Here is a 19,539-nt window from a genome sequence, read left to right on the forward strand (position 1 = left end):
TCCAGATACACTATGGTATTATTACCAAAGGTCAAATATGAATGGATGAGTCTCAGATTCTAAGACTTTGAGACAGTGGCCAAGTTTCACTTTGCCTTGTCCAGGGTCGTGTACTAACTGAGATTATGTGGAGAAGAGGTAACAGATAATGATTGTCTATTCAAGACATACTTCACATTCCATCCAGAAGATTTGTTGTCAAAACATATCTACATAGAAAGAGGTTCTACCACTTACAATGAACCGATCTCTTGCCTAACGGTGATTGAGAATGACAAGGTAATAAAGAGGAGCAGTGAGATGAGATATCCTGATACAAATAAAACTGATATGGATCAGGATAAATCCAAGGGAGCCGTGTCCAATATAACTCAAGGAGTGGCCGACATGTCTTTTGACTAAAGAAAGATCTCGACATGATAATTTTTATTATGTCTTTGATTTGTGTTTTGCTTTAACCTAATTAGGCATTCACGATTTTATATATACAATGGAATTGGTTTTGAATTCATTATGTCTTGCCTGATCTTACTTGAACATATAAATGATTTTAAAGATTTGCCTAAAAAGCATAAAACCAAGTAAGAAATCATGAATGGGTATAGTAAGCATAGTAAAGAAACTATGGCTAAGGCATTGCCTTAAAAGGCATTATACACACCAAAAGAACATGTGACCCATTGAAGTTATAATGTACGGTTTCCAAGTAGAAACAATGGGTAAGGAAGGAAACAAGTTCCTTTAGATTTTAAGAAGAAAAACGCCTAAGACCTTGAAAGAAAGTGGTCGAGACTATACCGATGATCTCTACTGATCAAAACTATGCTACAGATCAGTATGATAAAGAGGCAAGAGATGTGGTAACCATATTGAGATAACACCACGAAATTTTACACTATATGGCATGATAGGATTAGCCATCCTAAAGTCTAAACTTGATGCAAAGATTGAAAAGGCACAGAGTTATCCCGTAAAAGATCTCACAGTGGGGGAGAGAGGATAAACCCATGATCAATACTACAAGTTCGTGTACCACTATGGTCTAAGACCATGTTATATGGCTCGGTCATTACTCGGCCATAAAGGACCATTCCTCGACCGTAGAGGCCATGATACAAACGGCCAAACCGAAGAGACCATGTTATGGTCGGCTGAAAAGTACCATCACCTATACACGGCCATCACCTATACACGGCTTGGCCACGACTTGTATACGCATAGTGCAGGCTTGGCCGCACACAAGCCATGCAAGCCATTATCTATAAGACTAAGATTCTAAAGTCTATAAGCTTGGAGACATTATGTTTTACATGTAAAGAATGATAATATGCATCAGCCCATATAAGTGAGCATAGATATTCTCATCTCAGATTGAATACGGGTCATAAAACCAGACATACACCATCTTAAGAGATTTTGAATAAACCACCACATACATACATGTGCCGTCTAAGATGGAACCTCAGAAGAGGATTGGGAATATATAAGAATAAGATCTTCTCCACGAAATAAAAAGGACCGAGAGCCAAAACATGGGTGATCAAAATAGTGGCCAGGTACGGATTGCATGATCAAATGAATCCGAATATTAAAGGAGAAAGATTATAATCTGGATAAAGAATGTTAAAAGTACGAATGGTTTTAACCATCATTGTCTTGGCAAAGATCCTCGGACTAGAGATTATGATTTAAGACGTCCAAAGAAAGATTATATAAAGCTAGCTAATTGAGAAGCTAATCGAAATGCCAGACACTGATCCGAGAAATGACTAACCAACTTAGCACCAAATGAATGTCCTACAAGAGACATAATCAAGTTGCTATATAGTCTATACAAGATAGACCAAGTGTTCCATAAGATTAAGGAATCTCAGATAGAAAAAGAATGGTGCATAGAATACACCATACATTATAAGAGAAATCATACCAGACATTGAGAAAAAAGGCTACGCAGCTACACATCTAAGGTACCAAACCATGTAGTCTTGGGACGCCAAGCTACTAGGTAACAAAGGTCCTAGATAACGAAATCTCAAAGTGATCAGATCATGTCTGGAACATAATGGAACCACATGAAAGTGTCGACACACACACACATTTGTATAAAGATACATAAAGTTATAGCACTTGAACATAAAGAGATAAGCGAGGATCATGAACCCACGAAAGAGTACTCATACAATCATAAAGATCATAAAAGATTATATTAAAAGATAAACGTGGAGGTTCAAAGTATCTAAAGGAGAGATGAGCGTATTGGCCATATACATATACAGAAACGCCATCTGATAAAACCAGTGAAATAGATGGATCTTGTGAGATAAAGAAACCGTGAGAAAGGTACATGATCACGAGGTCTAGAGTGTTCATGTTTCCTAATAACAGCATTAGATCATAGCTTGTTACACAAGGTACTCACATAGATCAAAGGAACATATTATAAGGAGATAAACTCCTATGTGGTGGTTGCTGCTATAGATTTCGAAATTGACAATGGTCTGGTCATAAGAAATAAATTAGATACAAATGATGTAGTAAGCAGCATATGGATCACTGGATAAGATGAAAGAACAGCTTCGTTCCTAAGCTGATTCATGGACTGAAACATAAAGCAGCTGCATATAGAAATTGATCACGCATAATCATTGATCTTGGAGTTGTATAAAAGACAATCCAATAACAGTCCATATACATTTGAAATCCCTTGTGTTTGTACTAAACCTAAAAGAGGTTAGTAGACTGATACTGAACGTATATGTAGGCGTCCGGTCCTTCGACTAAAGACGTCCAGCCCTTAAGCTAAAAGGCATCCGGCTTTCAGATAAAGGCGTCCGGCTCCTTCTGCTAAAAGGCGTCCGGCTCTTATCCTTTGATCACGGGCTAGTAGAAAAGATCAACCATCAGGTTGCAATCCGACAATCAGATCCCTTAAGGATCCGGCATAGCAGAACAGTCTGCTGCTGTATAAACTCCACAAAGTTTTATCGTAAGGATAAGAGGAGATGTTTAATCTATCCTTACCTGTCGGATATAGAGTATTGTAGTCCATAAGCTCGTGAAAGCCGAAGTCCATGACCTAATAATGTATACTTAGCGTGTGATATGATCCACAACAACTGAGGTCATGAGACGCCATCATCATCATTAAGATAGGAATGCAAAGAATAATGAATATGGCATTACCTAAGGCAAAGAAATCGATGTCCACATCCATGAGAGTATTTGGCCGCAGAGCATTAATACGAGATTATAAACTCACAGTAATGATCATTGATCTTGAACACTCATGAGACAAGTAGTGGACACGTATGGACGAGGTCTATGACCCGAACATAGATCGACCAGATTGATACATGGTCGATGGTAATTATAATGGCCAAAGTAAAGAGTTTGACAGTAGACAAACACGTCTAGACCATGGACACATGCAAACACGATTTGCAAAGACCAAATAGTGATCTCCGAGGACAATATGGTTCACATTGTTTAGCACACATGCTTTACCGGGACACTCAATGTCAAGAGACATGAGAAACGACCTAAGAGGTCAAAGTGGCCTAGATACGTCTTAGTAATGAACTTGGCCGATTACTCCCTTCCTACATATACAGGAAAGATCACGCACCAGATGCGTAGAATGTAGAAACCTACAGTGAGGTTCACATCAAGGGGAGTAGTGCGTGTTGTACTCTTTTTCCTTCATCATGGTTTTGTCCCACTTGGTTTTCCTGATAAGGTTTTAATGAGGCAACATGAAGCGTACTACAAATCATGTATGGTTATGGCATCCAAGGGGGAGTGTTATAAATCATGGAGTGGATTGCCATTAACCAGGCCCGAACCGAGACCGGCCCAATACCTAGAAGATGGAGAGATGGCCGAAGCCCTAGAGAGAGGAGAGAGAGAGCCGACTTCAGGAGAGAGAGAGACGGCCACAAAGCTTGGAGAAAAGGAAACCTTTTCCTTTTTCCTAGTAGATGTAATCTTTCCATTATTATGTATCAGTAGTTTTCCTAATCCTACTGAGTTTAGGTTTTGGATACTTTTCATTTATCTTCATCTTGTAATCCTTATATAAAGGAACCCCTTGATAATTAATAATAACACAGAAATATTCAGTCTCTAAACACTCTATTTACAACAAAATTACAATTTAAACATTTATAGAATTATTAAAAAATACCAATAAGTTGATATAGGTATTTCATCAGTAGTTACTAATTTTTTGAATTTTTTTTGTTTGTAAAACTATTTATTTGATTTATTTTTGAAAATACTAAAGGGTATTAGAAGAAAAAATGGTACAAAAAAGAAATTAGCCTAATAAGACATAGTTATCATTTTTTTTGCCTAAAAACAATTTTAAAACAAAATGTGTAAGAAAATATATTATTAGAAAAATAAGAAAATAATAAAAATTAGAAGTACAAAAAAAAAACTAGATACATGGTCACCACAAAATAAAGATAAAAACATTTGTAACCGATAAAAAGTTGATCGATTAATTTAAATCCAGTTTATTCATTTTCTGAAATTTATTACAAAATTTAATGTTGAGGATAAATGCCTCTATTCCGAAACCGTTTCTACTCATCAAGAGAGATTTGACCTTTTGAATTCCCGCCATAGAGAGCGTCCCATTCACACTTCATTCTCTTTCCACATCTTATATATATACGCACCCTAATATTAGGCTGCAGCATCTGAATCATCTGATATTTTTTTTGGTAAGTCATAACTCTGCTTCGATTTAGATATCCCGTGAATCAGTATCGCCTTTGATTTAGCTGTTACGGATTTATGATTATTGTTTTGATTTAGGTATTTAATCTCTAATATATCATGCATCATATTCAATGGTTTCTTGTTTGAAACTGTTCCTTTTCACAGTTTAGTTTCTTATATGTATGCTTAGGAGATTTTGTGTGGACCAGTGCAACCGGAGAAGAAGATGGATCTCTTCAACAAGTTACCGGACCCTGTTGTTTCTCACATCTTGTCCTTTCTTCCAACAACTAAGGAGGCTGCTTCCACATCTGTTCTTGCAAAAAGATGGCGTAATCTTTTTGCATTTGTCCCTAACCTCAATCTCGATGGAGATTCCAAGACTTTCATGGATTTTGTGGATAGGGTCTTGGCATTACAAGGTGATATTCCCATTAAGGAGTTCTCTCTCAATGCTAAAACCGGTGTTGATCCTGATCGTGTCGATCGTTGGATATGCAACGTGCTGCGACGCGGTGTTACTCACCTTGATCTATTCGTGGAGTTTGACGAGGAATATTCTCTTCCTTATGAGATATCTGTTAGCAAGACGTTGGTTGAGCTGAAAACAGGATATGGAGTTGATTTTTACGCGTGGGACGATGACATGTTCTTACCAAATCTTAAGAATCTTATCCTTGTCTCAGTTGAGTTTGGTAGAGGTCAGTTTCAGACACTTCTTCCTGCTTGTCCTGTCCTCGAGGGATTAATGTTGCTTAATATGAAGTGGAGAGATAGAAACGAGATCTTGTCCAGTCCATCACTCAAGAAGCTTAAGATATCTCGCAGAAGGCTGTATAGGCACTTTCTCATTCGACACGCCGAATCTTGACTTCTTGGACTACGATGATTTTGTTGCTGAGGATTATCCATTGGTTAACATGCCAAAGATAGTTGAGGCTGGGATCAATCTTGAACTAACTCCATTTAGAGTCCGTGGAGCAAGGGATAATCTGGTGAAGCTTATTCATGGCATTCGAAACGTGAAGATACTTTACTTAACTCCTGTAACTTTCGAGGTTAGTCTTATAATGTTTTTAGTCTCTCTTGTAGTATATGCTTGTTTGGAGTATAACAAAAATGTCTCTTCTTGTCTCAGATACTTTCTCTTTGCTGTGAAACGATGCCGGTTTTCGAAAACCTTACAACTTTGAGTATTAAGAGTGTTATGATTCAAGGATGGCAAGCAATGCCAGTTCTTCTAAGGAGTTGTCCACGTTTAGAGAGTCTATATATTGGGGTACAAAACCAAACCACACACACTTCTTTTATAGTTTTCATTAGCTTTGAGTTTGGAATGGCTTATTTTGTTCGTTGTTTTTTTCTTTTTCTTTCAGGAACTGTTACACTCTATAACGGATGCATGTGGGGATGTTTGTGTCTGCCTTTCAAAGTGGAACAAAGGATTGTCGCTCATGTCTTGTCATGTGAAGAAGATGAGGATTTTAGGGTTTAGAGGAACAATAAGAGAGGTGCACATGATAAAACATTTCTTGGATCATTTGCCAAGTTTGAAAGAGATGGAGATAGTTGTCGAAGAGAATGAAGATACAATGTTTGATATTCCTAAATGGTTAGATATTGTGGGGGAGACACTGATGCATTTCAACGAGACGTCGAGTTGCAATGTCATATTCTGGATGCATGCTTTCTTGTACCGGAGATTGACTCGGAAATGGAGTCCTCAAGTGTGAGAACTTGCTCTCGTAATGTCTTTTGTCTTGTTATTTTATAGATTTTTAAAGTACTATTTGATTAATGTTCAAGATGATACACCATGGTTAATTCTATGCAATTTTGAAGTTTTCTTTTCTCACAATCCTTGCGGTGTGAAGCAAGTAATTTGCTTTCTTTTTCTCCTAAAAAATTCTTCTTTAGAGGTTTTTTCTGGTCTAGGTCCATTTCCCTGTGATGACTTTGCGGATGTTTGTCGTGATACTATTGTCTATTGTCATGTCTTCGGAAAGTCTTGAGATAAGTGAGAATGTAGGAACAATCAGAGAGCTAGAGAAACTTTCATGCCTAAAGCTTATCAAAGTTAATGCTTGTGCAATAAACGACAAGAAAGAGTTTTGGAATCACCAAAGATCTTCTAATGGTTCCGAGATCGTCCAAATGCAAGTTGCAGATCAAATTTTGTGGGAAAACTAAGTAATGCATGAAAAGAAACTACATAGCCTCCTAGTTCTATAATTAATTAAGCCTGTTTGAACATGAATTGGTTTTGGTTACAATTTCTCTGTACTCTAGTAACTTCAATCGGATTGTGAAATTCTCAGTTTACTACAAAGGTTCCAGTATGCCAAAGATGTAATGATACCCAAAATCGGCTTTGACCGCTAGGACAAAAGTATCGTATGTTTCAATTTCTGTTAGGACAAAAGTATCATCGACACAAACTGTTACATACCGTATATGAAAGAAAAAATATACATGATACATCTTTATTTCTACAGTGGACAAACAACTTCGTAGCCATACTTACTTAATTACCTGGTGACAGATGGATATGAGAATATATGCGATGACTGCACATGCACATTAACATGATGATCTTTATGATGACATCACTTCACTTATGATCTTGATGATATTCTCCTAGCTAGCAGATCCGACGCATGTGGCTTGTGGCAGTAGAAGCCCCATGTCACGAGCATCACTTTGTTTTCTTCTTCGGAGCTCCACTAAAAAAATAAAATCCACTCTGATCACTTAAAATCAAATTATATACCAAAGAAAACCATATTCAATTATCTTTGGATATGCAAAATATTTCAAAAACATGTGTACACCCTTTTGTAGAATTAGCTTTTGTTTTGTTTATGTGAACTAACTGAGAAAGAACAACATTTCACATTAAAAAGGAAAGAATACAATTAAAAAAACATTTCACATTTGAAGAGTGAATACATCCAAAACGTGTCTCATTAAGGATAGGAATGAATATACAATTTATGTTAAAGAAAGAAGTAACGAGATTAGAGAAGACAAAGGATGGTACAAAAGGGACCCATGCCCATGTAACCATTGTCCCAAAGATAAAACCGTCACATTGGGTCTACCTTGTTTGGTCCATATCTCTCAACCACATAAAAGAGAAGACAAAGTCATTTGCAACTAATAAAACCATAACATAACACTTGTTTTTGTATTGACCAAAAAAAAAAAAAAAAAAAAAAACACTTGTTTTTGTCCTCTTCATCTTTGTTTTTCTTCTTTATTTCTTCCCACATAAAAGACCAATTTTCTCAACTCCGCGTAAGCCTTTCTTGTTTTAACAACGCACATTAACTGACCCTATTGATGTGACTATTTATTATAGTAGTATACATGAAATTTAAACATTTATGAAATCCAGTAGAAAAAAGGTTGCGCCTGAATAAATGAGCGAATGCGAAAGCTGGCTGGCTGGCTAGGTAGATATATGGCCAACAAATGTTTAAAATGTACTAGAATTGAGGTAACTGTCAGGTTTGGTAGATGGTGAAACCTATTCTGTAAATCCCAATCCCAATAAACCTACCACTCTCCGTCCCCTCACTGGAAACATCACCTACTCTCTCTTTTTCTTTTATAATACTAATATGAAATTTCATACTGCTACAAGTCCATAATTAAGCATTATCAAAAGTTAAAGAACCAACGCCAAATCTTATATTGGATTATTACATAGGGCTAATTATGCTATATGTATCAAATAAATAAAATTTTTGATTAAGTTAAGATTTTAAACAACAATAAATCCACCCATATCAAATTTTCAATTAACCAAATAAATATGTAGTTTACATAGAAATGTGTGCGTGTGTATCTTGTAAATACACAACTTTCAAAACAGTCAAATAAAATCGAACTATTTTAAAATTAGTTCCATATCAGAGGATATTTTTATATTTTGGATATAATTTTTGATACAGACTCGTATTCTTTAATCTTCTTCTATACCTTCAAAATATATTTTTTTGGTTGTGCAAAAAAAAAAACTGGTGTCTTCGGGTTCTATTAAGTCTGAAACCAAGTAGATTTATTTTTGTCTCATAGATATTCACTACTACATAGATCATAACATGTTAGATTTGTACATGTTTTCATTGTTGTATCCAAAAAATTTGACACGCTTTCTTGACATTACCGTAAAAGTTGACATAGCCAAGGCCTTTGACACGCTTTCTTGGGACTTCCTCTTCTCGGCAATGCAGAGCTTAGATCTTCCAGGCCCATTCATCCGTCTTCTTAGGTCCTGCATATGCACAACATCATTCATGGTTGGTTATAATGGACGGTAAGTGGTTATTTCAAAGGAAGGCGGGGGTTAAGGCAGGGAGATCCACTATCTCCCTACCTGTTTGTAATAGCCATGAACTACTTGTCTCTGATGTTGGATAAAGAAGCACGTTCAGGATATCTGTATTACCATCATCAATGCCACAAAACTAAGCTGACCCATCTCTCCTTTGCGGACGATCTTCTCATCTTTATTGATGGGTCGATTGAATCAGTGCAAAAGGTGCTTCAAATACTGCATGAATTCGAAAAGAGATCAGGTTTAGCGGTCAGTCTACATAAATCTAGCTTTTATGCCTCAGGTCTTACGGATCAGGAAATATCTGCTATACAAGTATCTACTGGTATGCCTTGTGGGAGTCTGCCTATGCGTTATTTAGGAGTACCTTTGTGTACGAAGAAGCTAAGCTTGCAGAACTGTGAGCCTTTGTTGCAGCAAATAAAACATCGTTTCTCATCTTGGTCTGTGAAAGCTCTTTCTTTTGCTGGGAGACTACTCCTAATCAAGACAGTGATTGCGGGGGTGTCAACATTCTGGTGTTCAAGTTTCATCTTGCCAAAATCCTGTATCAACAAAATAAACTCCATGTGTGGGTTATTCTTATGGAAAGGTAGCAGTGAAGGACATCACACGGCTAAGGTGAGTTGGGAAACAGTCACTCTTACCAAGGAACAAGGTGGTCTCAGAGTCAACGATCTTCACTCTTGGAACAAAGTGTGCATCTTGAAACTTATATGGTTGTTATTCTTCCGCCCAACCTCGGTCTGGGTCTGTTGGTTTAAAGAAGTGATATTAAAGGGTGATGTCTCTAACTATTGGTCAGTCAAGCCGAGCAACAACTACTCGTGGCTCGTGAACAAGATGATTAAAGCAAGAGAAATAATTTACCCGTTGATCAAGAGAAGAGTAGGTAATGGTGAATCAACACAGTTCTGGTATGACAACTGGTCTCATCTGGGGAAGCTCTATACACTCCTCAACGCTGAATCTTCGAGACTCGGAATCCCCCTTTCTGCGACTGTAGCATTTAGATATAGAGATGGGAGATGGGCTCTGCCGCCAGCAAGAACAGAGAATCAGTTAGCTTTACAGGTGCACTTGACAACGGTTGTATTGACAAATGAAGAAGATAGCAATGAGTGGGTGATAAATGGCAAACAGAGACAGAAGTACAAATGTGGTGAAGTCTACACTTATCTGAAAGGACCTCGGCCTCTGGTTCCTTGGGCGAAACTGGTTTGGTTCTCTTATGGAATTCCTCGCCATAGCTTCTTAACTTGGCTTGTCTTACTTGATAGGTGTCCAACTAGAGACAGGTTAATCAACTGGGGATTAAATGTTGTCCCACACTGCTTGCATTGTAACACAGGCCAAGAGAGTATAAATCACCTCTACTTCGAGTGTCCCTACAGCAACACCATCTGGACATGGATTGTGAACCGTTGTGATCTCCATCTCTCGATCTCCTGGGAAGACACAACACTACAGGAAATGTGGTTAGTAATAGCGGACGAAAAGCGCTATCATTTTAGTTTAATAGCGTTTCCTTGGACGCTCTAACATCACCCGTTATAAAAAGTCCAACCCTTTTAATAGTGATTTTCCTCTGTGCTATTACTAAGTTTATAACAATAGCGCTTTTTTGTTCGCAATTGTTAGTATTTATAATAACGTTTAATAAATGTTATTAGAACCAAATAATTTGATTTTCCTAGTAGCAAAGATAGCAAATGTTTCGTGTTATTAATTAGTTTTATAATTATCCCAAAATTAATTAATAATAATTATTGAATTGATTTTTAAATAATTAATTCGAAAATATGAAATAAAAACAATATAAATTATTAAAATTCTAAAAATCAATATAATTATTCAAATCTCATAACACAACATTATCACATTCATACAAACCATCACACAAGCATACAACATATCATCAATCTACCACTAATAAACCTTCACAATCATCCCTAACATATACACTATCATCATCCATATCATCACCCATATCATCAACTTCTTGGATAGGTAAAGGAGCACCACCTAAATCCTCTTATGTTTCCAACTCATGATAACCTCTAGGTGGTGCTCTCATAACAACATACCAATTTGAAGCATCATCCTCCCTAGAGTAGAAAACCTGTTTCGCTTGAGAAGGTAGAATGAATGGATCTTTCAAATAGGCTGCTTGGTTCATATGAAGGTTAACAAGAGTGAAGCCATCTTCTTCCTTCACACCATTCGCTGTGTTTGCCCAGTTGCATCTAAAGAGTGGCACTTTGAACATGTGATAGTCGATGACCAAAATCTCCTTTATCACTCCATAGTATGTAATCATATCCGCGACCTGTCTCATATCTCTTGCACTTGATCTACACATGCTAAAGGCTTCATAAGTTACTCCACTGTTTTGTGTCTTCAGCTTGACCGCATCAGTATGAAACCGTTGGCCATTGATGATGAATCCTTTATGTGCTAAAGCAACATTTCTTGGTCCAAATGCCAACCACCTTATCTCCTTAGAATGACTATCTTTTGAGTCTAAATGAATCTGCCGCAGAAAATCAGAGGATTATCATCAAGCCGAGGTACTTAAATTATAATCAAAACATGATAATATGTACCACGAAACCAATCATCAATCTACAAGCTAACCAGTCATCAAAATACTAAAAATCCAGACAGTTTCATCAAGCTATAAGCTACTCAGACATCAATTCGCTAAAATATGGACATGTTCTTCAAGATAAAACAAGGCATCATGATACAAGCTAACTAGTCATCACCAAACAAGCTAACCAGTCATCACCAAACAAGCTAACCAGTATTTACAATAATAATCAAGAAAAGAATTTGGAGTTTGTAACCTTATTTTTAAGCCATTCTGTAAAGTGTTCAGTATGGTTTTTCCATAACAAAGTTTCATTTTTAGCCAATCGAGCATCCTTAGCTTGCAACTCTTCCAAATGCATCCTGATTTAAAATTAAACAACAGTATATGAAAATGAAATTATGAGTAAAACAAGTAGAAGAAACATAGAGAATTACTTACTCAAGAAAGGGATCCAAAGATGCCATGTTCATTAGCACATATCGATGTGCAATGTCTCTATCTTTATCTGACAGGGTAACCTCTATACCCTTCTGCAGAGGTCGGCCTTCAACCACCATTCTATCAGCCTCAACATCTTCATTACGATTAACTGCTTCTTGAACTGGTACTGATTCTTTAAGGAACTCTAAACAAAATGCAACACATTCTCCAGCTAAATACGCCTCAGCCATACATGCTTCTGGCCTTGCATAATTCTTAACAAAAGCCTTTAGTGTTTTCATGTACCTATAACTCAGGAAATATGAATATTAGTCAAACATCATTGTGGGAAGTGGATATATTGAAGAGAGATGTTGATCAAACCTTTCGAAGGGATACATCCATCGGAAGTGAACTGGTCCTCCCAACCGTGCCTCTCTTGATAAATGTAGTGGAAGGTGAAACATGATATCAAAAAGGGCTGGAGGGAAGAAGCGCTCCAGCTGACACATTGTCTCCACAAACTCTGTCTCCATGGATATAAGTTTCTCTGGGTCAATGATGCGCTGACACAACCTGTTGAAGTAACTGCATAATCTATTTATGGCTATCCTAGGACCCCTATGTAACAACCCTCTTAATGCAGCTGGTAACAAGTTCTGTACTAAGACATGATGATCATGCGACTTTAAACTACCAATATTTGGAGGGTTAACTGAAACACTATTCGCAATATTACCACAATAACCATCAGGGCCTCTAAACTTAGCTAACCTTTGGCAGAAAATGGTCTTCTCTCTCTTCGATAACCAGTAGGCAGCAGGAGGTAAGTATGTTTTCTTTCCCCTCACCTCTGTGTGCAAGTGCTTTCTGATTCCAATATCTTCTAAGTCTTTTCTTGCTTTCAACCCATCTTTTGACTTCGCACTTTGCATCAACAGAGACAATATAGCATCGGACACATTCTTTTCTACGTGCATAACATCAATATTGTGACGAACAGGCAACTCCTAACACATTAAACAAGAAACTGTTAGACATATTGATCTCTTCTTCCAGTAATCAGATAATATAGGTCAGTTACTATAGTTTACCTTCCAGTAAGGTAGATCAAAGAATATTGATCTCTTCTTCCACCGCCATAGTTCATTTGATTCTTCACACTCTTCTTCTTGTAACCTCTCATCATCTTCCAACTCTAGTCTTTTCCTTTTTTTTTCTTCTCTAGAGGTCTACCAAAATCATTCGTAAAAGCTTGTAGTGTCTCATATATCTCAGCGCCTGTTTGTATCCTATTAGCATTCCCTTCCTCCACAGTGTTGTCAAACCAAGCTTTTTTATATCTGTAACGATGGCCAGGCGGTAGTCTCCTTCTGTTACTCATGTAGACAAACTTGCGGCTAAACTTAAGCCACCTTGCAGGTGTATCCTTTCCACATACATTGCAGGCTTGTTTCCCCTTTACTTTACATCCAGACAGTGTTCCTAAGGCTGGATAGTCACTGATACTCCAAAGCAGCAAGGCTCTGAGATTAAAGTTCTCCTTCGCAAATGAGTCATACACTTCAATACCCTCAGCCCACAAATCCTTTAGATCGTCTATCAGTGGTGCTAGGTAAACATCAATGTTGTTACCAGGAGCAGTAGGACCAGGGATCAACAAAGTCAGCATTATATTCTCAGCCTTCATACACATGGTTGGAGGCGTGTTATAGTTCACTAACAACACTGGCCATGTGCTGTGATTGGTGCTTTGCATGGAGAAAGGGTTCATCCCATCTGTAGAAATCCCAAGTCGAAGATTCCGTGGATCAGCAGCAAAGTCTGGCCATTTAGCATTCACTTGTGCCCAAGAGATAGAATCAACAGGGTGCCGCATTGTACCATCTTCAGTGGCATTGGTATAGTGCCAACGCAGATCTTCAGCCATCCTTTGTGATCTAAACATCCTCCTAAACCTGTCCTTGATTGGAAAATATCTAAGGACCTTTGCCGGAATCCCCACCTTTAACTCATTACTGTGCTTATCCATTTCCCATCTTGAAACTTTGCATCTTGGACAGCTTTCTAGGTTCTCATACTCCTTCCTATACAATATGCAATCATTCTTGCAAGCATGAATACTGTCGTAGCCGAACCCAAAGATCTTCAGAAATTTCTTGATTGCAGCTAAACTCTTGGGAAGAACATTGTCTTCAGGTAGCAAATCCTCAAGTAAAACCAACAGCTGATCAAAGTAGTTCTCCGACACACCACTTTTAACCTTGAATCTGTAAAGTCCCATGATAGCTGAAACCTTTGTGTGCTTGAGACAATCCGAGTATAATGGCGTTTGAGCGTCTCTGAGCTTTTTCTTAAACTCAATTTCCTCTGGTGCTTCATCGTCTTCGTTGTCAGTTGTCGGGTTTGGACCACCTTCGTCCATGGAGAATGTTGTCTTAAACAAATCAAACGCCTCTGTTTCATATTGAAGAACACTGTCTTCTGCAGAATCTCTTTTTTCTCCATGAATACTCCAACGAGAACTCTTATACTTCTTATCCATACCCCTAATCACCAAATGCTCCACAATTTTATCCAGTGACTGATGGCTCAGATTGCGGCAGTCTCTACAAGGGCATAGCATTTCAGACAGACTTCCCAATCTTTTTGCGGACGAATTCACAAATTGCTTTCTCAATCTGAATAGAAAGTAGCTATTCCCAAGAATCACAAAAGCTTTCTTTTATGCTTTCTTCTTCCGAGTGAGATGGCAGATTTTAGGTTTTTGCTACAAAATCAGACAAATCCATTTGCTTATTTCAATCGGCGAAGTAGAAATGAGATCGAGGGATTTTAGGTTATACCTTGGAGCCAAATCCACGACTTATCCATTTGCTTACTTTCAATCGGCGATACAGAACAGCTGGTTTGATTTTAGCTCGAGAGATACATGTGTTTCTTTAGGTTTTTTCGATTTTAGATCGCGAGACAGAAAGGAGTTTCGACAGAAAGAGAGATGTTGGTTCTGAAATTTCCGAGTGCAATCTTAGTAGTTGCTCCTCATTGGCTCAAAAAATAAAAAGAATGGCTAAGATTGAAGTTGGGAAGACACATCCATCGGCATATGGTTTGCCACGTCTGCAATCTTGGAGGTTACTCCTTATTGGCTCAAGGTATTAATTTCGTTTGAAATCTGGAAATTAATATATAAATATGATTTTGAAGCAAAAAAAAAATAAATTAAATCTTAAAAATCAAATATTCAGTTTTCCAATTTTACAAAAAAAAAATTGTATGAATATAAATTTTTTATGTGAGCTTTTATAAGATTGATCAATCTAGCTCATATGTTCATAAACACTACTACTTATTTGTATGTACAAAGGCTTTAGGGTATAGGGTTTGAACAAATGAGTGTTTATAAAATTTATAACTAATCAGTTTTGTGAAATTAAGATTACAATATCCTTTTAAGAATGAACAAAATTGTGAAATCAAGTACAATTAGGGTATAGGGTATAGGTTTGTACTTTAGGGTTTAGGGATTTCACTTAGGGTATAGGATTTTAATTTTTGGTCTTCCCGTCTGTGGATTTAATTTTTAAAGCTTATGGTTTAATGTAAAATTATGCACTTAAGGGTATAGGGGTTAACAAGCTAAACATTTTCACACATAACCTTATATCATAATATAACACATAATTTTTGTTTTTTTGTCTGCTAACTGTTACATAATATCATACATGATTTCAACCGAGTAAAAAAGTACCTAAACATTCGATCACACACTAGAAATACATAGCCGATGAGAACCAACTTGAAAAATGTTTCAGACGACAATTTTAGACAAACTTGATTTTGTCATTTGGCCATGCCACAACCGAACCCATTGCATCAGATATGTATTCAATCTCTGAATTTGGCCTCCAGACTTTTGCATCACCGATCTTAGCCACATCAATCCACACCTTGCTTGCATTTGGACCTAGGGGTACAAAGTGGCACAACTCATTCGGATCCGTTGAAGCTACCCTTCCTTCAGCTACCTTACGTCCAGAGTTGTTGCAATCCAAGAGAGTGCACTTCTGCTTCGGACTTCTGGTCGAACTAGTGCTGCCTGGACTCTACAACTCAAACAAGATGACAGAAGCAAGTTCCAACATCAATCAAGGACGCAACATCAATCATCAGGCAAATAAAAAAATTTAACTTCATGTCAATTACATACCACTGCTTTTTTCTTGGCTGGCTTCGAAGGTGATGCTATTTTCTTCCCTGCACATTTAGTTGGTGTTACTTCTGTAGCGGGTGTAGGCATGACTTCAACCTTTAGGACTGGCCATGCTATTTTCTCGCTAAGTGCATCACCAATCAAGAACATATCAGCGGTTGGCCTCCACAAATATGCTTGATCATTGAACACCTTCACTACTTCGACACTAACAGCATTGGGACCCAGAGGTATGTTGTTAACCATGTCTTTGGATTTTGAAGAGCACACGAGACCTTCAGCAATGACCTCGTCCTCATCATTGGTCCAATCATATATCTTGCATCTTCGATATTCACCTTCCTTGCTTTGCTAAAACAAGATTTGAAATTAGAAATTTTAGTAATGATTAGAGATGACTCAATTGTTGTAAGAAGAAAACAAGATTTGAAAATTTACCATAGATAAATCTTCAGAACAGTTTGGATCCTTATCCAAAATCACTTTATCCATTGGCCAAGATATCTTGTATCCCACAGCTTCATCAAGAGTTAACACATCCGTAGTAGGCCTCCAGAGTGAAGCTGATGCGCTTAGTGCATACTTAACTACGATAGCCACTGCATTAGGACCAATTGGTATACGACCAATTTTGTACTTCGGTTCAGCAGAGCAGAATTCTCCTTCACCAACAACAACATCCTCTGATTCAATCCAATCCAGTATTTGTACTCTGACTCCTTCTTTGAATCCACCACTACTCTCAGATGTTTCAGCATCAACATTACTTTTCTGAGAAAAGGCAACGGAAATCGTAAATGTCTTAAAACTAATTGACCAAAGGTAATGAAAAGGATTACCTTCTTCTCAGCTAATTCTCGCACCATCCCCTTAAATCTTCAATCTCACTTTTCATTTCTGCAATCTTAGCGTCTCTAAATTGCAGATATGCTAGCTTATTAGCTGTAATCCCTCTACCAAAGCCCCTTACTCGTCCAGGTTTGTCTTTTCCCAAAACCTTGCTCACAGCATCTTCCCTTATGTTATCAGCAGCTGATGTGGAGTCCATCTGACTGTCAAGTGACTGTATTTGTTCCTGATACAATCATTTAAACACAAAATCATTCATTGCCATAGTCTATTAACTATACACAATATACAACTTCCATAATGCTTACAATAGTCTCAGCAAACTGGGGCTTCACAGGTCTGCCATCAGCATGAGTGTGTCCCGCAATCCAAACCTTGGATCTACTCACCTTACTTGGGTCTTTACTCTTTTTTTTCTATATGAAAACAAACATATCTCACTACCATTTTAATCTAACAAGCTGATGTACAATATGTAGATGTTTGACTACTCTTTTACCATATCATCAGCTAAACGAAGCATTCCTTTGCGGCTGGTGGTGTGAGGAATCTGATTTCTTCTCATCGCTCTGTACTTGTTACTCGTTTCCTACAATATAAATATGACATTGATTATATCCATCAGACATGACCTTTAAGGATGAAACTTACTTAGTTGTAGATAACTCACTGTGAAAGATTTGGTAGTCTTACTCTTAACCCAAGTGTTCCACAGTTGAAGGGATGGGATGTTGCTCGGTTTTAAAGCTATTCTCTCAGCTGCAGTCTTCGCCACACGTACTTGTGACACCAGCCTCGACTTCCCAGCCCTCCACACATTTCCCAGCTGCTTGAAAATAACAGCTTTCTGCCACTCTTCTTGCAAGTTAAACCTCCCCTGCATCACAATAATCAAGTTAAACATGTTTATAATTTCATCTTGCGGTTAAACAAAACATACTAATATATATACAAACCTGAATTTCTTCCCACATTGTTGCTTTAGTCGCTGCATCAAGTTTTCTCCAATCGGCAAGTGTAACCGGAACATGTTCCCTCACAAGAGGACCAAGAAACGACGATAGTGTTACTGAACCAGGTCCAACATGCTCACCAATGTCATTGAATGTGACCATAATCTTATCATTGGGATTTTCAGCCACTCTACGCAACTTTGTAGGTCCTCTTTTTTTTTTTTTTGAACTTCCTCCCCTGCTAGCTCAACTCCTTCAGTACTAGGAATCTCATCATCTTGCGCAGTGCCATCTTCTTCCATATCGCGAGCTTCTTCTTCGCAAGCTTCCTCTTCGTTCCCTTTCTCATTAAGAACTCCATCATCTTCCATATTGGCCGGTTCTTCTTCATTCTCTTTCCCATTGAGATCTCCATCTTCTTCATTCTCTTTCCCATTGACATCGCCATCTTCTTCATCCTCTTTCCCATTGACATCCTCTTCATCGTCTTTATCTTCTTCAGACATTGACTTCTCAGCCTGATCATCCTTATCTTCGGGTGTTACATCTTCTACTTCATCATCCTGAGCAGGTGTTACATCTTGTACTTCATCATCCTTAGGAGGTGTAACATCTTCTACCTCATCATCGTCAGATGGTGTTACATCTTCTATGTAATCATCTTCAGCAGCCACTTTCTTGATTCTACTACTTCTTCTCGTTGGCGTTAAAACTAAATTCTTTTTAGGGGAAGCCGTTTTCTTTGCTGTTCTTTTCTTCACTTTTAGTTGCGGTGCCTTGTCCTCTTGATCTACTACCTCCAAGCCTTGATTACGTCTACTCCGACGAGAACCAACTTGTCCTCTTGTCTTTGCCATTTCTGAAACTGATAAACAAATCCAAAATCAAATCGAAACCTTCAATCATATTCAAAATCAAACTGAAACCCACAATCATATTCAAAACCTAATCGAAACCCACAATCATATTCAAAACCTAATCGAAACCTAATCGAAACCCACAATCAAAATCGAATCATGTGTTAACGCGGACATGCATGTGAAAAGAGATTTGAATCAAAGAGAAACCCAAAATCAAAGAGATTCGACTCGAGAGAACCAGTCTCTATTCTAAACTCAGAATCAAATCGAAACTCATACCAATTGAAGCTTCGACTCGAGAGAACTCTGAAGAACTTCGATGAGTCGATTTTGATTTTGAGGAATGTGAAGAGAGTGAAGTGAAGAGAATGAAGTCTCGGTTTCGATTAATACTTAAGTTATTTTTAATATATTTTTTCATATACGATAGCATTTAGTTTTTGATTTGCAATGGTAAGGCGCCTCCACTTACCAAATTAACGCGGCTGAATTATTTTATTTTCCCGCGACTACAAAGATAGCTTATACATTTCAAAAACGCTATTATAAAGGCCCGTGTTTATATACAATAGCAGAGAAGC

General features: G+C 37.7%; 2 protein-coding genes and 1 pseudogene across 2 annotated transcripts; 1 reads left to right on the forward strand and 2 right to left on the reverse strand.

The window, feature by feature from the left end:
* Nucleotides 1-3,992: 3,992 nt before the first annotated feature.
* Nucleotides 3,993-6,603, forward strand: LOC106413087 (annotated as a pseudogene).
* Nucleotides 6,604-10,931: 4,328 nt separating this feature from the next.
* LOC106413088 lies at nt 10,932-14,739 on the reverse strand. Its single transcript, XM_048753720.1, has 2 exons — nt 11,917-14,739; nt 10,932-11,600 (listed from the first exon to the last, which is right to left on the reverse strand). The coding sequence occupies exon 1, from the start codon at nt 14,707-14,709 to the stop codon at nt 13,282-13,284; it is 1,428 nt and encodes a 475-aa protein (XP_048609677.1). The 5' UTR covers nt 14,710-14,739; the 3' UTR covers nt 10,932-11,600; nt 11,917-13,281.
* An 888-nt stretch (nt 14,740-15,627) lies between these two features.
* LOC106414738 lies at nt 15,628-17,161 on the reverse strand. Its single transcript, XM_013855337.3, has 3 exons — nt 16,735-17,161; nt 16,294-16,647; nt 15,628-16,189 (listed from the first exon to the last, which is right to left on the reverse strand). Exons 1-3 carry the CDS (start codon nt 16,786-16,788, stop codon nt 15,908-15,910), a joined length of 690 nt encoding a protein of 229 aa, XP_013710791.2. The 5' UTR covers nt 16,789-17,161; the 3' UTR covers nt 15,628-15,907.
* Between the last annotated feature and the right edge of the window lie 2,378 nt (nt 17,162-19,539).

Source organism: Brassica napus, chromosome C4, assembly GCF_020379485.1.
Source record: "Brassica napus cultivar Da-Ae chromosome C4, Da-Ae, whole genome shotgun sequence".
Lineage (NCBI taxonomy): Eukaryota > Viridiplantae > Streptophyta > Magnoliopsida > Brassicales > Brassicaceae > Brassica > Brassica napus.

Excerpts from the sequence above, each read along its gene's own strand:
- LOC106413088 (XM_048753720.1), bottom strand. The coding sequence starts at position 14,709 with ATGCTATGCCCTTGTAGAGACTGCCGCAATCTGAGCCATCAGTCACTG.
- LOC106414738 (XM_013855337.3), bottom strand. The coding sequence starts at position 16,788 with ATGGATAAAGTGATTTTGGATAAGGATCCAAACTGTTCTGAAGATTTA. Across the intron at positions 16,648-16,734 it reads GTTCTGAAGATTTATCTATG|CAAAGCAAGGAAGGTGAATA; the intron begins GTAAATTTTCAA and ends ATCTTGTTTTAG. Across the intron at positions 16,190-16,293 it reads CAGCCAAGAAAAAAGCAGTG|AGTCCAGGCAGCACTAGTTC; the intron begins GTATGTAATTGA and ends TTTGAGTTGTAG.